At 41.0% G+C, this 26,671-nt stretch overlaps 1 protein-coding gene across 2 annotated transcripts in view; it reads left to right on the top strand.

Moving 5' to 3' along the window:
* The window catches only part of LOC111234307 (microtubule-associated tumor suppressor candidate 2-like), a 43,557-nt gene extending 17,056 nt beyond the window's left edge, over positions 1-26,501 (top strand). Inside the window, exons 4-16 of one of the 2 annotated variants that reach the window (XM_022762314.1) lie at positions 880-1,188; positions 13,544-13,708; positions 16,552-16,650; positions 19,410-19,597; positions 19,695-19,820; positions 20,640-20,706; positions 21,227-21,441; positions 21,628-21,733; positions 21,835-21,908; positions 22,000-22,098; positions 22,219-22,338; positions 22,492-22,589; positions 22,695-26,501. In XM_022762314.1, the coding sequence (XP_022618035.1) occupies positions 880-1,188; positions 13,544-13,708; positions 16,552-16,650; positions 19,410-19,597; positions 19,695-19,820; positions 20,640-20,706; positions 21,227-21,441; positions 21,628-21,733; positions 21,835-21,908; positions 22,000-22,098; positions 22,219-22,338; positions 22,492-22,589; positions 22,695-23,124 (2,096 nt within the window). In that variant the 3' untranslated portion in view covers positions 23,125-26,501. Of the gene's footprint in view, positions 1-879; positions 1,189-13,543; positions 13,709-16,551; positions 16,651-19,409; positions 19,598-19,694; positions 19,821-20,639; positions 20,707-21,226; positions 21,442-21,627; positions 21,734-21,834; positions 21,909-21,999; positions 22,099-22,218; positions 22,339-22,488; positions 22,590-22,694 lie in introns of both variants that reach the window. The other variant, XM_022762313.1, reaches the window with a different exon arrangement.
* The last annotated feature ends 170 nt before the right edge of the window (positions 26,502-26,671 follow it).

The following is a 26,671-nucleotide window of genomic DNA, read 5'->3' as shown; positions in this document are numbered from 1 at the left end:
CTTTTTTATCCTCCCTTTCTCTCTCCCTCTGTTTTCTCTCCTCTTCATTTTCTTCTCCCTTTTAATCCAACTTTGATTTTTAAGCTTTCTCTTCTGGTTTTAAGTCTGGGAACCCGCATGATAGGGTCATGGCTTTTAGAGGGTTTGGGTGACTGCAGTCAGAATCGCTGTAATACCCGTAATAACAAGGAATTACCGATAATGTAATGAACTATAAATGCAAGCAAACTAGAAACATAATGTATCTACTGGAAAAATATATGATCGATGTCCTAAATCGCGGTTGTCACATCAAATGTCATAACAGTGCTGTTATTAGAGGAACTGCTGGCCACCAGCCCAGTCACTCTGCAAGCATGGCCAGAGCCAAAAGCAGCTGTTAGCAGGTTGTTGTGTATATGGTTATTATACTTGCTTGCTGTAGACATGACACAGACAACTTCCTGGTGCCCACTGAGAGCTTAGTCAACACATGATGAATGATTCACAGGGGAAATAAACATTATAGCTATGCTTAATCTTGAGCGGTGGTTAATGAGTTTACAGTATAGTTACACACACACACACGCACGCACACACACACACACACACACATACACACACACACAGGCACACACACACATAGGTAATATTATTTCCCATACTTGTGGCACTGTCTGTTCAGCACACACATGCTGCAGCTCAAACAAAAGGAGCATAAATGCAGCTCATTACCAGATAAGATGAAACTCAGACAATGACTAGTGCCATTGTTTCCGTCGTCTGTCAGTTCAACCGAGGTCAACCCATTTAGAGTTCTGTTGTCAAAATATTATCAAATAATGAACCAAAAAAATAGAAAGATTCTAAGTGATTCTTCATCTTCTGCATTTCTAACAGATGACCAGGTTTTCACCCAACATGCTGCTGCTCCTGCTCCTGCTCCTGCTCCTGCTCCTGCTCCAGCTCCTGCTCCAGCTCCTGCTCCTGCTCCGGCGTCAGCAGCAGCCCAGCCCCTGGCCGCGGCGTCCAGGTCTATGCTTCCCAAGGCCAGCCAGTCGGGCCTGCGTCCCCCAGGCTTCAGCTCCAGCCGCCTCCCCGCGGGCCGCCTGGCGGCCTTCGGCTTTGTCAGGAGCTCCAGCGTGTCCTCCGTCTCGTCGGCTCACTCTGCCGACAGCACGCAGAGTGACCCCTGCAGGACAGCTCACCGTGAGTCCGGTCATGTTGACACATCTGTTGACACCAGTGATCTGATTCCTACTGTACCTTTCAACGCACTGATGTGTATCAGCTAACTTAAAGGGTTCTTTCAAAAACACATACTTTATCACTACATCACGAGCACACTATTAAAATTACCATACTGTTTTTTACTGCCTTCCTCTTCTATGTGTTCCCCTCATGAATATAGTTTGCATAAACAGCCCCCTCCCACATTCATTATGTTGTAGTTTGCTTTCTCTTCCTGAGCTCCACCCCTCTTAAAATGTATTTTTCAATCTGTATTTTCATACATAAGCTCCATGTGATTAAGAGCTGCAGTGTATGAAGCACTTTTTAGATAACACGTGAGGGTGCAATATAAGTCACTATATAAAGAATACAATATAAGTCAGTCATTAATTTGTTTGTGCATTTGTCACACATGACTGACTCAGTCAGGGGTACTAATATTAGTTGATTATCATTATCTGGAGGTGAAAACATTGTGACATTGTTGCTAATTAATTTGCTCCAGGATGATTTTTAAACTTCATGAGTTAAGGGTGGTGACATGGTGCAAAGATGGTGTGATGTCACAAGAAGACAGGAAGGCACATTAAGTCATGAAATGTCACCATTTGACAGCTCAGCTTATACCTACTTTTTTTTTCTTTTCTTTTTTCTTTTTTTTTTTAAATCTTAAACCTGTGTAAAAATAACAGAGCACATGATGTCATTCCCCAAGACTCATCAGTAATTGAAGAGGCTGGTAACGAGGTCTGTGCCGCAGATTCCGAGAGCTGTAGCAGAGATAACAGTTTACTGACTCAACTGTGGGGATAGTTCTCATTTTCACGGTCGTGGAGAGCTGGGAGCGCACGTACAGTCGAGATTTCAGCGCTGCTTGTCAGGCTGGTTGTTTAGTTGGCTGAATCTGTGATAGCTGCATGTGTTTTTAATGTGACCTACATAAAGGGATGCTTGCTCTTCCTCTCCCAGTTACAGATGACGTACGCACCTGCACTCTCATGCACGTCCCCCCCCCCCCCCCCCCCGTTATGTCATCACTCCTTTCCCTCGTTACCCCCCTTTTGTGCTCATTCTTCTTTTTTTTCTATCCTTCTTTTCTCTCTTCAGTTAGTTGAAAGTGAATATAAACTGTGTGGTAATGTGGGGGAGGCACATTTTCAGCTACTGTGAAGCAGGGAAAAGAGGAATCCCACGGGTCTTCAGAGCAGAACCAGTTTATTAAAAAAAAAAAAAAAGAAACTAAGTGGCATAAATGTGGAGATTGTCATTTTTTGAAAAGCTTATTTTCATAACGGCATTGATATTGAGTTTATAATTCTTTTCATCAGTGGTTTCCTCAAGTTAATTTCTCCATGTTTGGTAAAAAACATTATAGAAGAAAGGCCTTAAAGAGGCTTTTTGTAAGTTTTCTCTGCTGCTGAACATCGAGAGTGAGTGGGGTGCATTGTGGCTTGACAAGAGCTTCAGCCATTGTTGTCTTTACAAAACAAGAGGTTATGAGACGGATATGTCCTCTGAGCAGCGCTACATCTTCAGGGCAGATTAGAGGCTGCAGTGAGTCGCTATCGGAAAGTGACAAGACAGGCTTTCCACCTCTGGCGACTCTTTATTCTTGGAGAATAGGATTGGCGAGTTTGATGCTGAACTTGTAACATTTCCATGAGACTGGTAAGTAAACAGCTGTGAATGGTAACGTTGGCCATGTAGCAATAGCAAAACTTACAAATAGCTCCTTTAATCATTGAGTAGTGCTCGAAATTGCATTGTGTAGTTATGTGTATGTGCAATAGCTAAATCAACCAGCAGAAAATTATTCAGCAACTATTTTGATATTCAATTTGTTGTCAGTCATTTAAAAAACAAGAGTGCCAGTTCCAGCCTCTTACATTTGAATATTTGTTGGTTTTCTTTGTCTTTGATAATATTAAACTGGGCTTTGGCGAGGAAGCAATGTGAAACTACCAAGTGGAGCTTTGGAGGATGGTGATGGACAATTTTTTTGTGAGCAAACAGCTGGTCATGTAATTGAGAAATTAATCAGCAGATTAGAACATAATGAAATTAATTGTTTATTACAGCAATTGCAGGATGCAAACCTCTCTTCTACTCATGTTTCTCATGTTCTTACTCTTTCTCTTATTTTTCAGTTATTGTTTTTTCCTCTACATTCTTGCACATGAACTGCATCAGTTTCACATGGTGACAAGGATTTTCCAGCAACTTGGATTTTCTAAAAAAACATTTTTTTCTTCTCAATCGCAAAGTCTACCTCCTACCTCCTGGCATCAGTCCATCTAAAATGTTACAGCAGTACAGCAATCGCTCAAAGTGATACTCCCCCCCAGGGGGAATGACTAGTGTATAGCAAAAAAGTAATGAGCTGAAAAACACAGTTTCCTTTGGCACTTGGGTGCTTGATGCCACCAACTGCCCCTTGTGCAACTATATATTTGGATTTTACTCTCTATATTTTGGTTTGTTGTCAGAGACAAATGTGAAATAAACAACAGTATCGAATTTACCACTCCCTTTCCTGCGGCTAACAGCTTCATTTGTAAAGCGCTTTCCAAATAAATGACTCTGCAAATACCAACATGAATCAATGAAATGAGATTCGAGCATGAGAGAAGTCTCTGCTGCTTCATTCTGGCCAAAGATCACAAGTTCAATCTCAGCACCATACGTCAGACTTAATGTGACTATTTACTGACAGTAACGAGTGCATCCACTAAATCCTTAAGATAAGCACATACAATAAAACAGTGAACTAATCTTTTGCTGGTCAGCATATTGTCTATTGAAGCAGCTGCCACCACTTAATTTATCATCTGTAGCGCAAAACTCCATAAGCATTTTGACAATTTTATACGTATTACACTTGTAAACAAACACACACACACACTCACATACTCACAAAAAGCAAATGAAAACCTGCCGGCAGAGCATCAAAGAGTAGACGTTTTAAAAGTCTTGCCTGCAGCAGAGTGTTCGTCTCCCTGCTGTTGAACTGCTGCTGCTCAGAACACGGAGAGGCCAAAATGGTGTCAAGGCTGATTGACAAGAGAGGCAAAAGATTAAGGTGCCTTTGATGTTCATTTCTGTGTGTGCGTGTGTGTGTTTTTTTTTTTTTTTTTGTTTGCGTGTGACACAGTAAGAGCGGCGGGATGGGAGAGCAGGAACATTTACTTCCACTTTTGACTCTGTGTGGTGCTTGTGACCTTTAGCTGTGAGGCGTCTGAACTCCCTGCTCTATTTGAACCCTCCAGACTAAAATGGGCTTGACTGTAGATCCTGCTCTGTGTGAGCACATGTTCAGCTTTAACCGGAAGGTCGTCTGATGTGTTTTTGTCTAACCTTTCTACGGGATATTGGAAAAACAGTTGTAGTATGTCTTGTCTTTTGTGGACCTCTGTCTCTGTCACTCTTACATACACACAAATAACTTGGACAATCACTAAACTACACAAATCCTTCTACAAATCTTATTTTTTTGTTTATTTACATCCATGCTCTCACATGGAATGAAGCAACGCAAGACTATGAGACTATCCAAGTCTTTTCCAATTTTATGCGACAGAAGTAAATGACCCACACAGACAGACGATATATGCAATATACCTACATATATATATGAATTGTGGTTATTTGGTAGTTTTTCCAGGTGTGACTAATCTTATTAATTGCATTAGTTCTGTACAGAGATAGAGGTGCGCTATTTGATAGATTCCCCCTCCCCCTCCCCATCTACCACCTCCTCTGAGAGTGAGAGAGGAGACCTTCTCAGCAGAAGCTGCACAAACTAGAAAGGGCGCCTGCTCTGATCCACATGGTGAAATTACATCATTGATGTGATGGGCAAATAACATTTTTAATATAACTTTTCTTCTTTTTTTTTGTGGCCTGTTTGCTGTGTTGAATGTATGTCCATTTGCACATGTGTGCACATAGGTATGCTAATAGAGGAGGCTTGTTTGCAACACTTCATTTTCCCCTTGCCTCATCTCACCGCACTCCAACTCGGATCAAAGAGCAGACCGACTGACAGATGAGCTCTCACACATCCTTCAAGGATATCAGGGGAGCAGCGGCAACCGAGTACCTCCTTCTGTAACAGACAGAAGAAAGGCCAGCCTCAGTCGCTTGTTTCCCCCATTGATCAGCAAGTAAAACGGACTCCATTACGGCTCTGGATGATACCAGCAGGAGAAATCATTAAGGAATAGAGCGCTGGGGAGGAAAAGGATTGCAGCGCTCTAGTAAAGTGGGTTAGAGGAAGATCCCTAGAGTTGAAACTCCCCGCTGTCGTAGCTCATCAACCTGTTCTGATCAATGGGTTATACATGGATATGTGTAAATGTTCCTTGTTTGTCAGTAAAGAAGAGAGGGAAGAGGCAGAGGAAAGCATATACTTGGCTTGAGAGAATATGCCATAATTTGCACAGGCATCAGTCCATTTTCATTTTCAGAACTGGTTCACCCAAATAACACACACACACACACACACACACACACACACACACACACACACACACACACACACACACACACACACACACACACACACACACACACACACACACACAAAACCCATTTGGTTTTATTTTCCCAGATTTTCAAAGCAGTTAAAAGGAATTGGACGGAATCTCATTTCTCCTGCTCACAGAATTGAAAAGACACCTTTAAAAAATTCAGCAGCAACATCTCTTTCCAGATCCAACGTCCCAGTTACTCCACGGATATTCCACAGAACACACAGTCAAGGTTTTTTTACAAGACAAACTGTTGACAGCTTGTTTCTGTTGATTTTCAAAGCTGTCAACACCACAAACCATTCACTGTATTGGAGTGGAGGTTGAACTTTCAGAGATGCACTTTATATCTAAGAAACTGATAACTGAATGAAATCAAAATGGCTAGATGCTACGAGAGGTTGAGTTAGAATACCGACCCTTTGGGAGGCAGATGAAATGGAAACACACCAACACTTAAACACCCTCGCCCTAAGGGAACCAAGGTGACATTGAGCTGAGAAGGTACGGCCTTGATTGATTCTTATCGCCTGTTACATATAAGTATGCATTCGAGTATATGTGTGTTTGACTAGCATCTGGGGGGCTACAGGCTACTCTATATAACATTGATTAGCCATTAACCCAATCTTCCCTTTATCCCCGTCATTGACATCCCCTAAGGTTTCAGTGTGTGTGTGTGTGTGTGTGTGTGTGTGTGTGTCGGAGGGAGAGTATCCATGCATGTAAGATACATAGGGGATGCCTTGTTAATTCCACTGTGATTGACAGACTCTATTACATAGTTGAAAGGAGAATCCAGCTGGAGGAAGCTGATGAAGCCTGTGCCTTTGAGCCATGCGGACTCCCCGATAGAAACTCGATCGCCAAAACAAACAGAGTGTTATCACCTCTATCCATCTTCTCTTTAGCCATTAATGAAATTATGGTGAAAATCAAATGAAGGACAGAGAGAAGTGAGCTGACAGCTGGGGGGGGGGGGGGGTTTGAAGGCAGAAATCAGTGATGAAAGTTCAATTCAGTCAAAATGAGCGGAGGGGAGAGAGGGAACGGAGAATGTGAAAGAAAAACGAGCGGAAAGAGAAGCACGGAGAGGCTGGCAGAGGGAGGAGAGTGGATGCCATACCCCAGATGCCATGGCTCAGATCTGGTCTGTGACTCATGCTAGCTCACTGTGAACAGATGGTTTCTATGGTGCATGTGCGCACACAGATACACACACACACACACACACACACACACACACACACACTAGTAGAGCAGCAAATTAGATGGGCCAATTAGATATGGCCACTCTGCGGCTGAGGAGAGAAAAACTAACATGGCAGTGCCTTACTGAAGCAGCAGAACTGTGACAGTGAGGATAGGCTCAATGGGCTTGTTCATTAACTGATAAGTCCCAGCGTATTTCTTCCAGCTCCATGTTAATCGCTGTTTATGAGCTTAACTGATGGTCCTGACTGACACAAACACAGACAATGTGAAAAAAGGTGCTTCACCATTAGATAAACAGGCAACCCTTAATCTGCGATTCACTGAAAAGCGAGTGCTGGTCGTCTATTTTTTAATAATTTACACAACAGAATTCCTGTTCCTCATCCTCTCTCCTACTGAGCAACCCCTTGTGTCTGTCTGCACTGCCAATTTTAGTTCCACAGCATGTACAGGCTTTTCACCATAGCTTCTACCTAACACTCAGTCTGGTGTTTTCCTTACGAAAGGATTACTTCCTGTTGACATTTAGCTTTTTTTTTTTAAATTATTTCTCAGTTTTTATTTATTTTTCTACTTTGATTCAGTTGAATGCTCTGCGGTCTCCTTCAAAACAAGCAAATAACCTCTGTAAATGTTATTTCAATGTGAGAATTATGATGTTGGGAGTAGTTTGATGCAAAAGATACTGAGAGCAGATATTTGACAGCTTGTTGTGTTTTCATCTGCTTGAACAGCAGCTTGCTGTCAGCCAGTCAGTCTGGGTATCAGTCATTAGACTTCCATTAGATTTCACACAGCTCATAGAACTGGACTGAAGTCACAAAATTCAGAAAGGAAAAAAGAACTAATTTCCATCAGGTCATTCATTGCCTGTAGTGAAGAACAGTGACGGCGGCAGCAATTTAAATGTGCTGATGTAAACATGAAACCGTCAGCACTTAGAAGCAAAGAAAGTAAAAGCTGTCACTATTTTATGCAGACTGTTTTACACTTGTGACATCTGCAGGGAATGAGTGTTACAACTGTAGTTTTTTGTGTGTTTCCCTGATAATCTAAAAAAAAAAATGGAATGTAACCTTATGTGAATTGCACATGGTCAAACGGAAATGCAGCTCAGCCTGTGGCAAAAGAAAAACACCAAATATGAGCTTAAAATAACCATTTATATTTATTCTATATTATGGAAAGCCATTGGTTGTTGTTTCAAATTAAATGTTATGCCATAAGCCTCTGCGATTGTACAGTCTGCCCTGTTTTCAACAGTAACCTTCACACAGTTTGTTGGTGTGAGAATGTTTCTGTTTCTAAAAGGCGGGTGCAGATTTGCACAGGAAGAAAGACTGTGCCTTTGATTCACCCTTGTTCGACACAGATATCTGGGTGAGGTAAACTGTTCAGTGAGATTATTCTGCGCAGATTGTGAGCACAAACTGTGCAGAAAGCTGAAGCACCTCAGCTGGAATGATTGGGGCTGTCACTGGGGTTTGAACCCAGAACATCTGGTTAAAAGACAGTCACCTTTCTCCATGAGTCCCCCCCGCCAAACCTCTGATTCAATCCCAGAACTTCAAATATGGTACTTCCCTCATTATTTTGTGATCTGGCTTGATCCTTTCATAACTTTTCCTTTTGGTCCCGAGCCTTTCCTTGTTAGTGATACTTGGGAGATTTAGAGTCTGACAGCGCTGTTGGATCTTTATCCAGAGAAAATATTTGTCTACACACATGAGCTTGAACTTCATCTGTCAAATATTCACAATGCTTCAGTAACATAGCGTTGTACCGCAGAGGAGTGTCACTCTCTTCTCGACAATTAGAGGAGAAATACTTTACGTCCTTCTGGTGGGACTGTACCTTTAATCTCCTGACATCTGGGTGCTGACAGAGGACAGGAGGCCCGCGGCTGCTGCTGTCAGCTCCAGGGTTATCGTCTAATCTATCTCTCAGTCCGCAACCCAGGTCTCGTCTCTGCAGGGCCATTTGTTTGCGCTTTATGTATGCAGCTTTAACCTTGACTTTCACACACTTCGTTGCAGTTGAGTACTTTGCATTTGCACTTTTTTTGGTCAAAGCAGTTATTCTACAGTTTGACAGTTGTTATGAAGTTTTTTTTTTTTTTAATGTAATGTAAGGATGTAATTTACTTGTCCCACACATTTTTGTTATACTCATGAACTCATGGTTCTGAATGACTCAGCCTCCAGAAATCCTTATTTTAACCTCCAGTATCAAGTCTGAATTTGATGAAATCAGGGCGGATTATTGCAGTTTGTTTCCGTTGTGTGTTTCATGTCTCATTTATTGCACCAGCATGTTCATTTAAACTATTTCTGAGAACCAAAACACTATTTGCCACAGGTCTGCTTGAAGATACAGTTTGGCAAAATGTGAGCGAGTGTTTAGACAGATTTTCATATTTGTCTTGTGACAGGATGAAACGTCGTGCAGACAGCATGATGTGAACATCGACTGTGAACTTAGAAAACAAATAAAAGATCTTAGGGAGAGTGGTTAATAGGGAATAGGCCTGTGCTTTATGAAAGGGAGATGAAGGGTGACAAATATTTTAAACTTAAAATGACAGGAAGCAACAGTTAATAAGCAGAACAAATTAGAGACTCTGATGAATACAATCTTCAGGCTTAATTACACACTTCTGTTGTGAACAGTGCTAAATGAAGCTGACATCTGTCGGTGAGAATATGCGGTCTAATTAAACAGAACTAAAATTAAACTTCAAAATCAACTAAAATGATCAAATCAATATATAAACAATATTGTCTGTGTGGCAGAAATAATTTTAGTTGTTGCTGGTTGTCCAGGTGTTTGGATACAACTGAGTCTTTAGTTGCTTTCTCAGTTTCTAGTTGTATGTATACACACTTTGTGTAAACTTCCATATAATATAGAATAAAGCATATAGGCCTACACTCATTACAGGGATCTTGATTCAAAAAACATCTTAAAACACATAACATAAAACAAAAGTGGGTCCTTCCAAATAACAAGTCAGGCTCATAGGATCATTTTTACAATGCTGCTTTTTGTTTTGTTTGTTTGTTTATTTATTGTTTGTTCATTTACAGTACAAACATACACATTACATTTTATGACTATTGCACTTTTTTATTTCACTAGATTTGTGAGAGAGCTATACTTTTGTGTTCCTTTTTTACATTTACAGATATAAATCTGTGTAAAATGTGCTTCAGATGAGCTCCACTTCAACGAGCTACGAGATTAAAGTGCTGCTTTACAATGCACCAGTAATAATAATCAAACAATATTGTGTATATATAATATTATCCCTCTACAAGAGCCCATTCTGCATAATGTGTATTTGCTAACCTCTTCCACCACTGTATTAAACATGGAAATGCTCATAAAACATTAATAAAATAATTGAGTTCGGAACTTTACAACTTCCCTATCCTCCCACATCATAGCCACCACCCAGCTTATCAACTATCCCCTGAATAACCCAATGATCCTTTTTTTTTTTTTTTTTTTACAATATACAATACAATACAATCTAAAATATCCACTTATTTCCCAGGGGCAATGTGTTTTTGAAGAAACAGGAGCTATTTCCTTGGCGTGGCAGCACTACACGCTGTGTAGTAGGTCCACTTCAACAGTGGGTGTGTATGCATGTGTGCGCCTGGATGTGTGCTGCTTGTGCTTTATACAGACTACACCATGTTCAGTTCTGCTACAGCCAAATGGAACAGCTCTCAGGTCTACATTTTGCAGTTTTGCTATCAGATTTTGCGCCAACAACTGGTGCGCATGCAGGCAGCATGGAACTGCATTTCCGTTTTGCCAAGGGAAAACTCTAAGAAGGCACAAAGCTCAATTTCATCTTGACGCTTCAATATCTGTTTCCTCTCCAGTTAGTGTATGAGGCCTGAGATATAAGAGTCAGCGTTATTTTGCTGGCATTAGTTTTGCTTTGAGGAGCAAGCTGCTCCAATAACACGGCCTCCCACTGAGCTGGAAAAAACTGCTGTCTTTTGTTCTCAGCTGTTTCCTCTCGCTCATGGTCCCTTTTTTTAAAATCTTTGTTTTGTTTTTTTTTCATCCATCATCATGTGCTAAGATTGCTGACGGCTCCATTGCAGTGCCTTCGATTTATTCCTCTTCCTCTCCCTTTTTATACCTTTTTGTTTGCCTCCTCCTGATCCCATACAGCCAGTCTCTTCCTTCCTTCTTCTTATCCCTCTTCACGCTCTGTTATCCATCCTCGGCTGGCATTTTTCCAATCAGTGATGCATATCAGCTTGCTTTTGCCATTAATGAAAGATATCTCTTTTTCTCTCTTTCTCTGCGCCCCTGAATTGCACTCTCTCTTTTATCTCATCTTTTATCACTCATGATTTGCATTCCTCCGTTTTATATCTCTGACTAGTCAATTTCACCATTACCTCTTCCTCTCTCTGCTCTGTGAAGCTCTGGGACTTTGTGGGTACATACTTGACCTATAACTAATGAGCACATCTCTGTCTGGTCAATTGTTCTGTGTCAATCAGACAACTGAGCACCAGCAAAAGCATTTGAGGTTGATACCAAATATTTTAATTTCTTTCATTTTAAAAAATATATTTTATGGGATTTTGACAGCAGTAAATGCAGAGCTCAGTAACAGCAGTGCAGTGTTCTGTCCAAGATCATATCTGGTCCTGAGATGCTGCCCATTCGCTTGACTGGTAAATGAGGAGGATATACCGTAAACAGCCTCATCAATCAGCTTGTGGTGGAGCTGGAAAAGCAGGAGATCTATTTTATTCTATCTCATTGTCAGCTTTCTTACTTATTTGTCTTTCTCTTTTTAGCTTATCAGTCATTTGTGAAGCACTTTGAACTGCACTAACCTGTATGAAAAGTGCTATACAAACAAAGTTTGATTGATTGATTGATTGATCGATTGATAATGAAGCTTTGGGAACTTTTCATTCATCACTAGTATGGTGATGTAGAAATGTGAGAAGCACATGTATACACAGAAATGAGAGATCATAGACAGAGGCATCCTCATATGTGCAAGCTAGCATGTTTATTTATGTGTGGATTTTCATTTCACATTGAGAAATATGTAAAGTAGTAGTTCCCAGACTAGGAGGTCAGGACCCAACACTGGGTTGCACAGTAAATCTAAAATCCCAAATGATAAACAGGATAGGAAAGCGAAAAATATTTTTAGAATAGATTTCTTTGTTTGTTTTGTTGTCCTAATGATATGGACCTAATGATATCTTTGAACATATCCTAATATATTCTGTTTATATGTGTACATGCACAATTGTGCATGACTTATTAATTGCTGTCATTGCAATCTGGCTGTGGTCGCAGGTTTAGTGATTCGATACCTGGCTCCCTCTGTTCACATGTTTAAAGTATCCTTGGGCAAAACACTGAACCCAAATTATAAATGCACTCCATCAACCAATATCAAAGAAAGTGCTGAACTCGACACACTGGCACTGCACCAGAGAACAGGTACTTTTATAAACTGAGACTCTTTGATACTATATATATATTTAAAACAAATAGTTTGAAGAATAGAACAAACCTGTGAGCCTAACTAAATAAAATAAATGTGTGGAGGCCTAATATGGCCCCCGGTCTCTAGAGACACAAAGTATGGGTTTGTATGCATACATTGTGTTGCATGCAGTAAATTTAGTCTTTATTTTTATAAGTAAATAAATTGGAGAAATTGCTTGGATTTTACAATAATGTATTCACTAGGAAGTGTATGTGTATGTGTTTGTGCACTTGTTTGTATATGCACAGGAAGGTAGGATCCTTTGGTCACCAAAACAATCCGCACCAAAGCTGCTCCTCTGAATAAATGAGTTCTGCCTGGGGCGAACCATCCCTGAGGGACTTGGCGCAAACATAAAACAATGCAAACAGAAACTGAATTTTCAAGAGAGGTACAAGTTGTGCGACATAGCTTAATCACCATCTCATGGCTTCTTGCAAACAGCTTTACATTAGTCACATGATCGCATTGTGCAGGCAATCTCTTGTGTCATTATTGATCGGGGATGGGGAGATGAGCGGGGATATACACGCTCTGTGAGCGTGTGTAAACTATCCACTGGTCATTTGATAGATTATATTCACTATAAGCCAGGATGAGCGATGAGCAGGGCGCTTATGTGTGAGCGTGCATTGTGTTTTCTTGTGTGTATATGTGCTCATGTGGAAGCATTGAAGCATTGTACCTTTGTAAACTTGTGTGTCAGACTGGTAGTGTGTGTGTGTGTGTGTGTGTGTGTGTGTGTGTGTGTGTGTGTGTGTGTGTGTGTGTGTGTGTGAGCGCTGCTCCAGGTTAACAAAAGGAAAATTGAGAGCAACAGCAGCAAGACTCAGAGGTTACGAACCATTTCTCAGTCCAGTGAACCTAAATTCAGACATAGCACAGCCCTATCAGATTGTGGGAAAACCAATATGTGATCATAAGGGGAAGAAAGATACGGCAAATGAATCTGAGATGGAAGCCTGGCGATAAATCCTACTGTAAACGAACATTTCTTTATGACAGTTATGTGAACTTATTTATCTAACTCTGTGTATTTCAGGTCTGAGTGTGAGTGAGGAGCCTCCTCTTCACAGAGTGACCACCAGCCCTCCATCAACAGATCACCAGAGAAGCGCACCATGCCGCAGCAACAGTCTCCAGCCACCATCCACCCCGGCTCTGCCCCGACGCTACCTGCCCCCCCAGCCAAGAAGCTCCCCTGGAGGTCAGAAGTGGTTTATGGAGAATGACTTATAGATTATCGCTTCGACAACGGAAATGATTTGTTCGGTAGAAATATTTAAAATGTGAGAATTTTATCTCATTTGGCTCAGAATCATTTCTATGTGGACAAACTTCAATCAAAATTCAATCAAATCCATCTAACTGAAACATTTAGATCCACCAAAAACTGTGAACAACTGGAACGATATCTATTACATGCAAATCTGAGCTCCATGCATGTGAGAGAGAGATGCATTTGTCCACCACCAACAGATTGTGCCATATTGTCACATATGTGGACGACAACAGTGTCAGTACTTTGACAAGTATTTTACATTTATGTTAAATAGTTACCCTGTATAACCTTGCAAGAAATCTATGGTAGAAGAAGCACAGTGTGTACTCCTGTAACAATGCAATGCAGCGTACCTCCTAAGGTTGTTAAGGGTGTTCATTTTGGCCATTTATTCCTAAAAATTGCGTTTTAGCTTTTAAAGGGATAGTTTGGGTTTTTAGACGTGGGGGTGTGTGAGGTAGTCATATATAGTCGGTACATTACCTGCAGTAGATTCTAATGATGGTTGATGGTTTTTGCACACGGTTGTATTTTAATTGTAAATTAACACCACAAGCCGTGTAGTATCACACTTCACTCACACATGTCACCTGTCTCTTTTTATAGTGACTGACTGAGTGAACAACATAGAATTCTGTTATTCGTGCTGTAACATTATCTCTAAAAATGAGCACAACTTACCAAGGTGAAATACATCTAAACAGCAAAACAATGTAGAGCTTCCAGACAGTCATGTCTGGGTGTTGAGGATGCAGACAGTGTAGTGGCTGTGAGAAAATTTCTGTCACCCTGTGTTTCTGTAGGCCTGAGCTGATTTTAAATGTGTTGTAAATTATTGATGAAGAAATACCTGAGGACTCCCTGTCAGCCTGCAAGTCATGCACCGACACTACTTTTTATCTGTACTGTATATTCAATCTTTGTCTCTCGATCACAGTACAGACATTACAGACTCACACATTTTATGAAACACACACACACTTTATCAGTTGACAGACACCTCTGTCTTGCTGAGCCCATAGCAAGTTTTCACCTGAGACTCTCACACACATACACACACTCACATTGTGGCATAATGCCCAAACTATGCTAGTCTTACAATCATAACAATTGTGCTCCTTTTTTCATTCATTGAACACATACAAAACTGATTATGTCTCTTTCAGATTGAATGACAGGTCTACAGAAATACAGGGATGTAGACCAGACAACTACACAATAACTACATTTATTAATACTCAACACTCTTTGGTGACCAAGCTTTCATACATGTGCAAACATAAAACCATAAACTGAAATGCAACCCCACTATCCTAAACAGCTGCACAAGTGAGCACAACATGCATTGACTGCATTTTCCACCAGTCCATAGTTCATCTAAGTTCAGTTTTTGACCATAAATATGCTGACCTCCAGGAGAGGTGTCTAATGGCATTCTGGCAGACATGAGGTGCAATTTTATAAGCGCTGGTTTTTAGCCCTGCCGCTACTATGGCTCCATGGATGTCAATATTGAAATAGATCAGTAATATTGGACGATTTTGACCAATGACTCTGGTGATCTCCTGACTGTTGCCTTAATATCTATTATATGAATTGCCATCCAACTTTGTACATGACATTCCCGTCGGCCTCATTTGTACTTTGTGTTTAGTGCTAATTAGCAAATGTTAGCATACTAGTAGGTTACACTGAGATGGTGAACATTTATAGCTCTTATAACATTATTGCGTTGTGAGCAACTTAGCATGCTGACATTAGCATTTAGCTGTGCCTACACTCATAGTCTAATTACATTATCCAGAACCAACTAGCTGTTTCACATCCATACTAAAAATAGTCTTGCTGAGTTTTTTGTAGCAGTGTGTGTGTGTTGGCAGTAATGAGTCACTCTGAGAGCCAAGTTTACATCACCACACCAACACTTGCACAGTGAACAAACACACACACAGAAAAACACACACACGGTGTCTCTTCAGGCCCAAGCTATCTCTCCAGGGTTATATGGGGATTTGTTCAGGATCAGAGGCTTCGCTCCCATTACAGGTCTAATTAGTCTCTTTTCAAGGCCTTTCTCCTCCTCTCCTCCGTGCTTCACAACAGATTCCCTGCTAACCTCCTGAAACCTACTTCTTTATTCAGTATCATCTGTTATTTTTTTTCAACACAGTTTATGTCCTCCCCACTTTTCATCACTCTTCGCTCCTGTGTAACACATCTCACATTTATTGTTTCAAATCCAGCTATTTTCTTTACACTCACACACCTCACCAGCTCTTCGATAGATTTAACGTAACACTCAAGGGAAGACGCGGGAGCTCAGAAACAAAATTAAAAAAGTACTCAGAGTTTCTGATTCTTGTCTGTCTTGGCTGCAAAGTGTGTCACGGAGAGCAAGGAGGTGATGGGCACATCTCCTCCAGTATGCTCGGCTTCTCTTTGACCCAGAGTCCCCTGGGATATAGTTATACTACACAGCAGGGGTGGAGATAGCTAGAGATGAAAGCAAGAGGGTAACAGAAAGATTGAAAAAAAAAAGCTAGGAGAGAAGAAAATCAGCAAAGAAATGGAAAAGAGGAAAAAAAAAGTAGAGAGTGAGGAGTCGACAGGGACGGGCTGTTGGTTTGATGCTTGTGTGAGGAAACTTGATTAACATAATGTTATATAAAGCTCAGATAAATTTTTCAACATGTTACTGCTTCATATGCTTTGTCACGTATTAGCCAAATGTCACATTGATTGGTTTTTATCCTTTGATTGATTGACAGTGGGCAGGAAGGAGTTTCAGCGGAGTTCAGAGGTCACACGTTCCCTCCCGTCCTCCCCGAAGAGGCTGGCTGTGGTTCCTCCTAAACCTCAGTCCCCTGGTGAGTCCTTTCTCTCATTACCAACAACAAACCATACAAAATAAATATCTGTATGTTCACTTTGTGTGCCTGTCAGTAACACACACAAAGTTGCTGAAGGTAACAAGCACAATCAATGAAAAAAAATTGAATATGAATGTGAATATCTGCTGTCTACCTGAAACTGGTCAGAGCCAAGTGTTGATCGCACTGTTGCTATCACTATTGCACATCTGATTAACCAATAATCTGAGCAGCAGTCAAGAAAATGAATTGTGTCTAATATTATATAACATTAATCCAACGTCTGCAGAATCGACACAGATGAATAGTTGACTTTTGTTGTTGTGTTACATATTTGTTGCAGTTTGTTACCAAGTGAAACCAGATGCAAACAATGTGTAGCTCCTATGAAATGAGCTCAACTGATTGTATTGGATTTTATTTTTGATGTAAAAACCAGTGGTGGTGCATCTGCTGCCTTGCTGCAAACGGTCATGAGTGACACAAGTGAGAGGATTGTCTGTTAGTTCTGGTCCTCTCTCTGTGAGTCCTACTTCTCCTTTTCCTGTCCACTTGATCATCTACCTTTCCAAACCTTTCCGTAAAAAATAGTCCTTCTATTTATGACCTGTTCTCAGTCTACCCGCACCCAGAAGCGGCTTGCATCCATTTCAGAAATATACAGTGCTGGTCATACACAGCTTCAAAGTTAGCACATCCTTCGAAGTTGATTTGAACTATGTAATCTGAACTTTCCTTCCTCTAGGCTCTGCTGTGGTAAAATCATTTTCTCGCAGGATTGCACAGGGCCTCCCCATCTTTCCTTGCAGAGCTGACACACATCTCCTCAGGCTACACCTTTCTCTTTGCTCACATTACTCACCGCTGTTACTGCTCACCCTTCTCTTTATGGCATCTTACTTGCTCTTTGCGGGACCTCGTCTCCTCCCACGCAGACATAAAATAAAAAACATTTTTCTTCTTTCTAAGTTTCAGCATTGTAGCTTTTCTCTTGTTTACTGCGATTTACAGATATTGACATTGTCTAGTGTTGCTCCTACCTGAAGCCGGTCTGGACAGTGTGTCAGCAAAATGTCAGTGTGTGTTGAAATGAAACTGAAATTCACTTCCATGAATAACCCAGCCTGAAAACCTTTAACCACACCCTGTAAACACACACACACACACACACACACACACACACACACACACACACACACACACACACACACACACACACACATACTATTATCTGCCCCCCACAAGGTCTGCCATCACCTTTTCTCATTGTTTCTTGCCTCATTATTCTGCTTTCATCAACCCCTCTGTCATCATCTGCATGCTGCCTTCACACTCAGCCATATTTAGTATTCACTATTCTCTCTCTCTAACTCTAACTCAGGTGTGTGTGTGCGCGCGTGCGCGCCCGCGTGCGTGCATGCGTGCGTGTGTGTGTGTGTGCCTGCAACAGAGCTAGACATCATTTACATAAATCGTTTTCAAAGACGGGGAATCCTAATGTGCCTTTAAGGCAAAGACACTGATAAAGATGTAATACTGAAACATTTGCACTTTTTGCAGTTTTGCATATTTTTAGAAATGTGTCTTTTGTCTGTTGATGTTTAGTTCTTTCATTTTTCTCTTAGTGCAGAAAGGACTTCCCCATGTTTCAGGTTTTATTTGTACACATACACTGGCCACTGTGTGTATGTGTTTACTGTATACCTTTAGCTCTTTTCACATCTATCACCATTACAATCATTCAGCACCCTCAGGTGCCTCCCCACACCTTCCTAGTGAACGCCTTGTCTCTCTCTCCGCTCTCTTCTCTCATTTATCGCAGCACTCCCTTCATTTTATCCCCTCCACCTCCCTCTAACCGATCTCTCACTCATTACCTGGGACCCTGCACCCCAAGCCCAGCCTCCCGTTGTCATGGAAACCATTCCCCATGCTTCAGTAAGCCAGAATGAGATGGTTGAGGCAGGTGACGTGGAGCTGCAGTGATTTCTTTATTGTGTGTAAAGACAATCATGCTCTCACACATGCTCGTTTGTGGACATAAAGGCGATAAAATTTAAAAGAATTCCGTCCGTCCGAATGATGCCGTGTACTGATGCTGTGTCTCCACAGGCTAGAACATGTTGACACTGCATTGAGAAGGTGACTCACACAGAGGTTAATAGGCCTGTCTGTATGTCAACTGCAGCTTAATAGGAACCCTCCTCCAAAGAGAAAATGGCCCTCACTTGTTCCCGTGTGTCTAGCTTTTAAATGACCTTATTAATGGATTAAGCTGTTACTTGAATGTTCCTAATGCTTTTACAGACACACAGTACAAATAGTATATGTACATGGTATATACAAATAGTATATATTATTGTATGCTGCAGCTCAGTCATTACTTGACATTGATCACATTCATCAAGAGATTAGATGGTCCATCATGAGGAAAAGCAGACTGGGAATTACCCCAGGGCTTCCTCTGTAGAAAAGATTCAATTAACTTACTGTCATTTATCATGTGAACACGGTCATTAGCAATAGGTCAGGCCCAATCTCCTCTGATTTAATACTCATCAATTTCATTATTATAGATAGATAGTTATATTTCAGAGTTAGTACATGACTAATTAATGACATATGGGAGATATCAATAGAATATTTCCATATCATATGTATCTATAGTGTTTTTTATTTCTTGTAAACATGCTCATGCAGATTCATTTTGTAAGTGGTAATTTAATTTTCTCTGTTTGGTTTTTCTCTCCCTACAGTCCAGTCTGTGCAGCGGCCCGCAGCGGCAGTGCGAGGGTCGGCTCCCCCGGGGTCCCCTCGCCGCGTGGCCCCACTCAGGCTGCAGCAGGAACAGCAGGAGAGCCTGCAGAGAGAGAAAGAGGAGGCTCAACAGAAAGAGAGAGAAAGGCAAGCAGAGGAGAGAGAAAAAGAGGAGCAAAGGGAGGAGGTGAGTCGTTGAGAAGTTCTGCAGCTCCACTTGGAGTTTGCTCTGTCCTGTTCTGGTTTATTCTGTTTTGTTTTTTTTAAAATTCTTTGTCACATAGGTTCAGAGGCTGCAGGGACGCTGTGAGCAGCAAGAAAGGCAAATGAGAGTGCTAACAGAGGAACTGAGGAAGACCTCCTTAGGCCTAGAAGCCTTCATCATCACCACTCAGCATTACTGCCTCAAGGTATCCAGCTGGAATGATATCTAAAGGTTCATCTGAGATCCCATGTAGATTTACAACATATGTCCCTCAACTTTTTCCATTTACTCTGAGCTTGGATTGTGTGGCACACGTACACACAGTACACACACATGAACCCAAGACCACATGTAGTATTTAACACTATGACGTGAGAGTCACAGTATTTAACACCATGAGGTGAGAGTCACAATGAGCAGCAGGAGTGATTGTGACTGTGGGATGGGTCCTCGTGTGTCACTGAGCCGGTTTCACCCATTTAGCCTCCGAGGTGCTATAGCTGTAATACTGCTCCCAGACTGCCGAGGGACTGTCTGACTTCTTTATGGTCACTGTCTGAGTGCTGCAATCACTGGCCCACAGTGCAGATGAAGAGGAGGGAACTGCTGTGTAGGTCTGTTTGAGTAGGTTTGAGCTCCCTCTGCTGGCATGAGTCTGCCAGCCAGTGGATAACAACAACATGCTGTTTACAGTACGTGAATGTATGTAAAATTCAGTTTAACCAGCATTTCAGGATCTTTTCTATGTTATATATATATATATATATATATATATACATCATTTTGTTTCATTTTTATATTTGTATGTCTTCTTTTTTTTTAAATCTAGGAGTGACTGGTTTTGTGCAGGGCATTTCTTTGGTCTGTTTTAGCCACACATGGCTCTAAAAGTGTGTACTCTGGTTAACACACCAAGAAACTGTATTATTACATCACAACTAACTGTTTCAGCATTTACATCCATACTCTAAATGGTATTTGGAACACACACCGTGTCAAAATGCTGTCTAATTCCATTTTTCAGAATAAAACTACAGAAGAAAATCAAAGGAAATTGTCCGTGGAAATGCAAAAGATCAGAGAGGAAATGGGTGAGTGAGAGCCGGCGTTTGATCAAGCAAATCACCTAATCAGTCACATCAGGCAACAGACAGGCCTTTTATTCACAGCACACACTTTGATTGTCATAGCAGGAAAAACACAGGTGTTTCTAATAACATTAACGACAGCTCAGTCCTAATCAAGTGTCCCAGGGAGCCGTGACAGTGTGACAGTGACAGCCGGCACAATAACAGTGCCGTGGGACTGAAGCAGCTAAATGGAATTTAGCCGTCACTCATTTGATTTTTTTCACACCTGTGCTTTTCTTTCTGCAATATTTCATAATATCTTCTGTGACAATTTACTTAAAGAGCACTTTGTCATTAAGCATTGGTTACTTTAAAGAGGTTTGTATGTAATATGAAAAACATCAAATGTATGCTATCATATAAAAGGACTCCCAAATAGATTTGTTTTTTTGTTTTTTTTTTAGATTTATCAAGCTTAAATGAAAGTTAATTAATTGTGGCAATATCACAATATAAAAAACACACTCTACTTCGTCTACAGCATCTAACTCAGCCCGTTGGGAGAGACTCCAGCGGGAAAAGACAGTTCTGGAGGTGGCGTTTGAGCGAGAGTTGCAGGAGCTGCAGCTGCAGCAGGAGGCAGAGCTGGCTGCTGTGGAGGAGGGGCTTAGAAAGTGTCACTCAGCAGAGACAGAACACTTGAAGGTGGAGCATCAGTCAGAGATGGAGGAGCTTAGGACCCAGCAACAGGAGCAGGTGAGAAAGAAGGCATCATGGGAGATGTGTCTGTTTTATATTATCTTTGATGAGATCGGAGCTTTCAACATGAAGTCTGGTCAGTTATTAAAGGTGTGTGTGTGTGTGTGTGTGTGTGTGTGTGTGTGTGTGTGTGTGTGTGTGTGTGTGTGCGTGCGTGCGTGCGTGCGTATGTGTGTGTTTTAGGTGGAGGAGATGACAGTCAACCACCAGGCAGCCATTCAGGAGCTCAGAGACATGCATAACATCACCATGGCAACACTGCATGAGGAGCACGCCCGTACCATGAGAGGTATGATTTTAGATCTCATTGTTCAAATAACACAGCATGACACCAGCACTGCCACAAACAAGCCCACCTCTCTTTTATTGTGTTTCTGAATCTGTGTGTAGACTTAAGGAAAGCTCATGAGCAACAGAAGATGCTTCTAGAGGAGGATTTTGAGAAACTCAGGCTTTCTCTACAGGTATGATTACCCTTTTAAAAAATTGAATGTTTTATTTTTTTGGTCGACGCACACTAATCTGTACTCTGTGTGTGTGTTTATTTGTGCTCAGGATCAAGTGGATACTCTTACATTTCAAAATCAGAGTCTGAGGGACAAAGCCAAACGTTTTGAGGAAGCTTTGAGGAGGAGTACAGACGAACAGATAGTTGTGAGTTGCATGCATCACGCTCTTGTTTCACAGGAAATGATGTAGATGTAGACATCTGGATTATATATTGAACCTGCAATACTGAAGTGCTACGTTTCTAAAACCCCATTTCTGTAACAGGATGCTTTAGCTCCGTACCAGCACATTGAGCAAGATCTGAAGAGCCTGAAGGAGGTTGTAGAAATGAAGAACCAGCAGATACACCAACAAGAGAAGAAGATAACCGACCTGGAGAGAGTGGTAGGCTCAAATAAGCCATCCCATACCCCTGTCTCCACTGACACTGCTACACAAAACACACACATGCACACCGCTCTGGTCTGGATACACATAATGGTCAATGTGTTTGGTGAATGAAAGATTGCACTGTGGTTGTATTCTACTTTTGAGCAGGCCCAAAAGAACGTGTTCCTCGAGGAGAGGGTCCAGGTTCTGCAGCAGCAGAATGAAGATCTGAAGACCCGTATAGAAATGAACCTAGCCCTCTCCAGGTAAGACACATGCAGTCATCATCATTAACATTACTGTTGCTATCCTCATCATCTGTATACTAACATTAGCTTCCTCTGTGCTGTTTTTTTTTTTCCTCTCTGTAGGCAACTATCAGAGGAGAACGCCAACCTCCAGGATTCTGTGGAGAAGGAGAGCACCGAGAAGAAGCGTCTGAGTCGGAACAACGAGGAGCTGCTTTGGCGTCTCCAGACCAGTCCCCTCATGTCCCCCGCCTCCTCCCCGCTGCACCGCTCCTTCTCCACCTCCCCCGTCCCCTCATCCCCATTCTTCTCCTCCTCACCTGTAACAGGGTGCGACTCCCCCACTCACTGCTGCGGCTGTTCCCAGCAAGTTCAGTACTCCTCCCCCTCCCACAGAGCCACCGCCAATCAAAATCTCTCCCCGGGGCCTGCCACACCCACTCACAGGGCAGCAAGCAATCAGAATTACTCCCCCGGCCCGGCCACGCCCACACACAGAGCATCGGTCAACCGCTGTAACTCACCCGCTAGTCTCAACTCTTTACAGAGATAGACTCGCATCTTTCTCCCTCCAGTTTCTTACATGGCTCATTCTCTTTCATTCCCTTCATTCTCGCGTCTCCTCCCCCCTTTTTTGAATGTGAATGGAATTGTAATACATGTTGGAGAAGAACAATGACTGTGGTCTAGAGTCATCACAGGATAAACTGGACAGACAGTGTCAAAGCACAGAGGTTACAACGCCTCTACAGCTGGTGGTGTCCATCATGCATCTACTTTATACAGAGAGATACGGTGAATACTGTAATTGGGAAAACTGATGCCAGTGACTGCAGCTCAGTTCTTTATTCCAACTTGTATTAATGCAGAGTCTTGAAACGTAGACTGTATATACTGTATGATAGTGACACAGATAGTAGTTAAACCTCCCCTGCATGGGTAGTCATGAGTCCCACATAGACAGAAACAGACAGAAAGTAGCACACTCTTGTCACCAGAATACAATAGTCGTCCTTGATAAAATAAGCTATATTCTTTCTCATTGAGATTTGTTCTCATAGTCAGTTCCGTTTTAAACAATGAATTGCAATTGAACTGAATCAGTTTTCTGCTGAAATGTTTTTGTTTTGTTTTTTTCATCTGGAAAAATCCCCAACAAAGCGCCTTATACTTGGTCCTGCCGTCTCACCAGCAGAGAATGACCAGCATTTTATTTGATGAAAAGGACTTTGCATAAAGAATTGGTTTGTAAATCACAGCAAATCATGTTTCTCAGCCTCTCCAAGGTGTATTTAACGTTTTGTAATGAGTGCAGTGCTGATATTTTACTTGTGTGGGACGACCCTCCCTGGAACCCCAGCCATTTTACCTGCAAAATACACAGGACTTTATATTCAAAGTCTTTTAAAAAAAAAAACCTTGCCAGGTCTTCCTACAGCTTCTCGCCACATGAGCTACTCTTCACTTTCGGGATCCCTCAGGTCAACTCGCAAAAACTACGTCTGCCATTTTATATTTACCTCAGCGGGAATGTGCAGTCACGACAACAACACAACAACAACAAAAACACACAGCAACCAGGGAGCTCAGAGCTAAAGGGGAAACCTAGCACAGGAATCACTGTTTTAAAGATTGTTGTAGATTTCTTTATAATGTGATGTTTATATCTAATTTATTTGTTACATGTATTTTGCTACTTAAGCAAGCATGTACTGTGAAAGTCTTCCAGTCTTAACGTGAAACTTATTATTGCTGTGATCGGTCTATTTATTAAGCTTGAGGTGTGAAGGAAATGAATGAGGTTTGTAACTTTGAAGATATCACCTATGGGACACAAGTGGTGGTTTGGCTTGTTGTCATCACATTCATAGGTGGTGTTCAGGGGACAGTCGTATGATATGATATGAGTCTATAAGCTATGTAGATTTAAAAAAAAAAAAAAAAAAAAAAGAAGAAAAACACAGGTTATCCCTCTGTTTACCTCTTTGTGATGTACTAGATTAGTGTAGCCCTTTCTGAACCTGTGTGAACCTCCTCATAACCTCTGGTTAACCCCTTCCGGTTTGTTTATCTGTATGACACTTTTTATTCTTTGATTATTATGTTCTAAACTTGTTGCAAACTACACTGAAATCTCAGTGTGCAAGACTATATTGTTCAGGGAATTATTTTCTAAATTTAGATTAGAAATGCTTTCAATTTTCTTTTGTATAGCTTCTTTACAGAACATTATAGACAAGATATTTCCCAAGATAATTTTCCACTTATATAAAATACAACAGAGAAACCAACCTTTGGTGTATGAAAATAAGAACTATTTTATAGCATACAGTATGTCATAGCTGCCTCCTGTACTGTTCTCTACTGACTAACTTACCCTCAGGGTCCTAATCTTTCATCTGGCTTTGAATAAGTCAACACTGAAACGACAGTATCATACACGACAGTATTATTCGGTGATTTATTCACACTAAGCGAAAGCTGTTCAGACTACACATGAAAATGAGCTGCTGTAAATGAACAAGGCCAGTGAGAAGGGATGAGGGTAAATATGTGTTGGTATTTATAGACAAATTGCTAATGGGAGCATGGGTTAGGGGTAGCAACTAATTGATATTGTTAAAAGTTAAGTAGTTGTATGGGGGGTGTGAAGGATGACATTTCTGGGTTGTCAGTTTTTGAGTAAAAGACCTTTAAGTGGATCTTTCATTGCTATACCAGCACTTTTGATGGTCGTGGAAAAGTGAAAAATGATTCTTTTCATGGCTCTTCAAATTTTTTTGTATGATACATACACAGGGTTAAATGCTCTTAAAACAAAAGAATGTCAACAACAGCATAGGATTTGAGAAATGTATCTCAATTCTCACCAATTTTATACCGACGCTGACGATTTTGAGAATGTCTTTGCATAACAAGCAATTGTAAGAATATACCAGTCAGAAAGTCACTGTGTTTTCAAATGTTTAGGATTGTAGTTCACCTACGTCATTGAATGATTCTTCAGGGTCCTCCTAAAGGTCAATTCAGGTGCAAAAAATACAGTCTACAAGGATGCAACAGAATGAATGTTTACAAATGACAGCATAAAGTTACCGACTTCATCTTAAATTGATATTTCACCTTTGAATGGACAATGATTTCTAAACAATGAACTGGTATTGTAATGACCCCTCAATGTGTCCTGTGGACATCTGTGTCTCGCTATGCGCTGAATGTCAAAAAATGTAATGACTGCATTTTATACCAGTCATTCATGTGATTTTCTTTAATATAGAAGGGCCTCTTGTCTGACCACTATGTAGCAGCCATTTAATATGTAGCACTTGGTTGAGCCTCCCCTCAAGAAACATGGGTAATTTATTAGAAATTCAAACGTCCATGTTGATATTTAAATGCTGTTGTAGCAAATGTTTCCATGGTTTGTCAAGTTTCAGCACTAGAATTTAAATTTGTGGAGGTAAGCTATACAATTACCCCCCCCCTGTGTGGATTTGCTCCAGAGACAAAGTTTACTGAATTTGTTCAGGCACTGATTGTATGTTTGAATGTAAATATATTTACGACATGAGCTGTCTTAGTGCAACCAAGAAAGTAATAGAAGCATGTTTTTTCTGTCTTTGCTGTTTCTCGCTCTCCCTTTCTCTTCTTTTACCTCTCTGCATTTGTGATGGTCAAAATGTAACTGTAGCGTACAGTAGGAGGCCTAGAGGACGAGGAATGAGATATTTCAACATGTAATGTATACGCAGTATGTTGATGATTTATTTGTACTTTTTGGGGAGAACACAGTATTAAAAATGTTTAAGAAAAGTCGTGGGATTTATTGTATTGTATTATATTCAGGATTCACATTCACAATCGCTTTGATGCCTTACTATACAATGACTTTTTTAGGCCTCATTATACTATGACATTTTTATGTCTTTATATACTATGAATTATTTCATTCCTTCCCATACTATAACGTTTCTATGCCTTACTATACTATGGCGTTTTAATGACTTACTACACTATGAGTCTTTCATGCCTTACTATATTTTGATGTTTGGATTCGAACCCTGAGCCTGGGGCCCTTCTGTGTGGAGTTTGTATGTTCT

Source organism: Seriola dumerili, unplaced genomic scaffold (assembly GCF_002260705.1).
Source record: "Seriola dumerili isolate Sdu_G_001 unplaced genomic scaffold, Sdu_1.0 BDQW01000449.1, whole genome shotgun sequence".
Lineage (NCBI taxonomy): Eukaryota > Metazoa > Chordata > Actinopteri > Carangiformes > Carangidae > Seriola > Seriola dumerili.
Note: the sequence above shows the minus strand (reverse complement) of the source record. Positions and strands in the feature narration are given on the sequence as shown.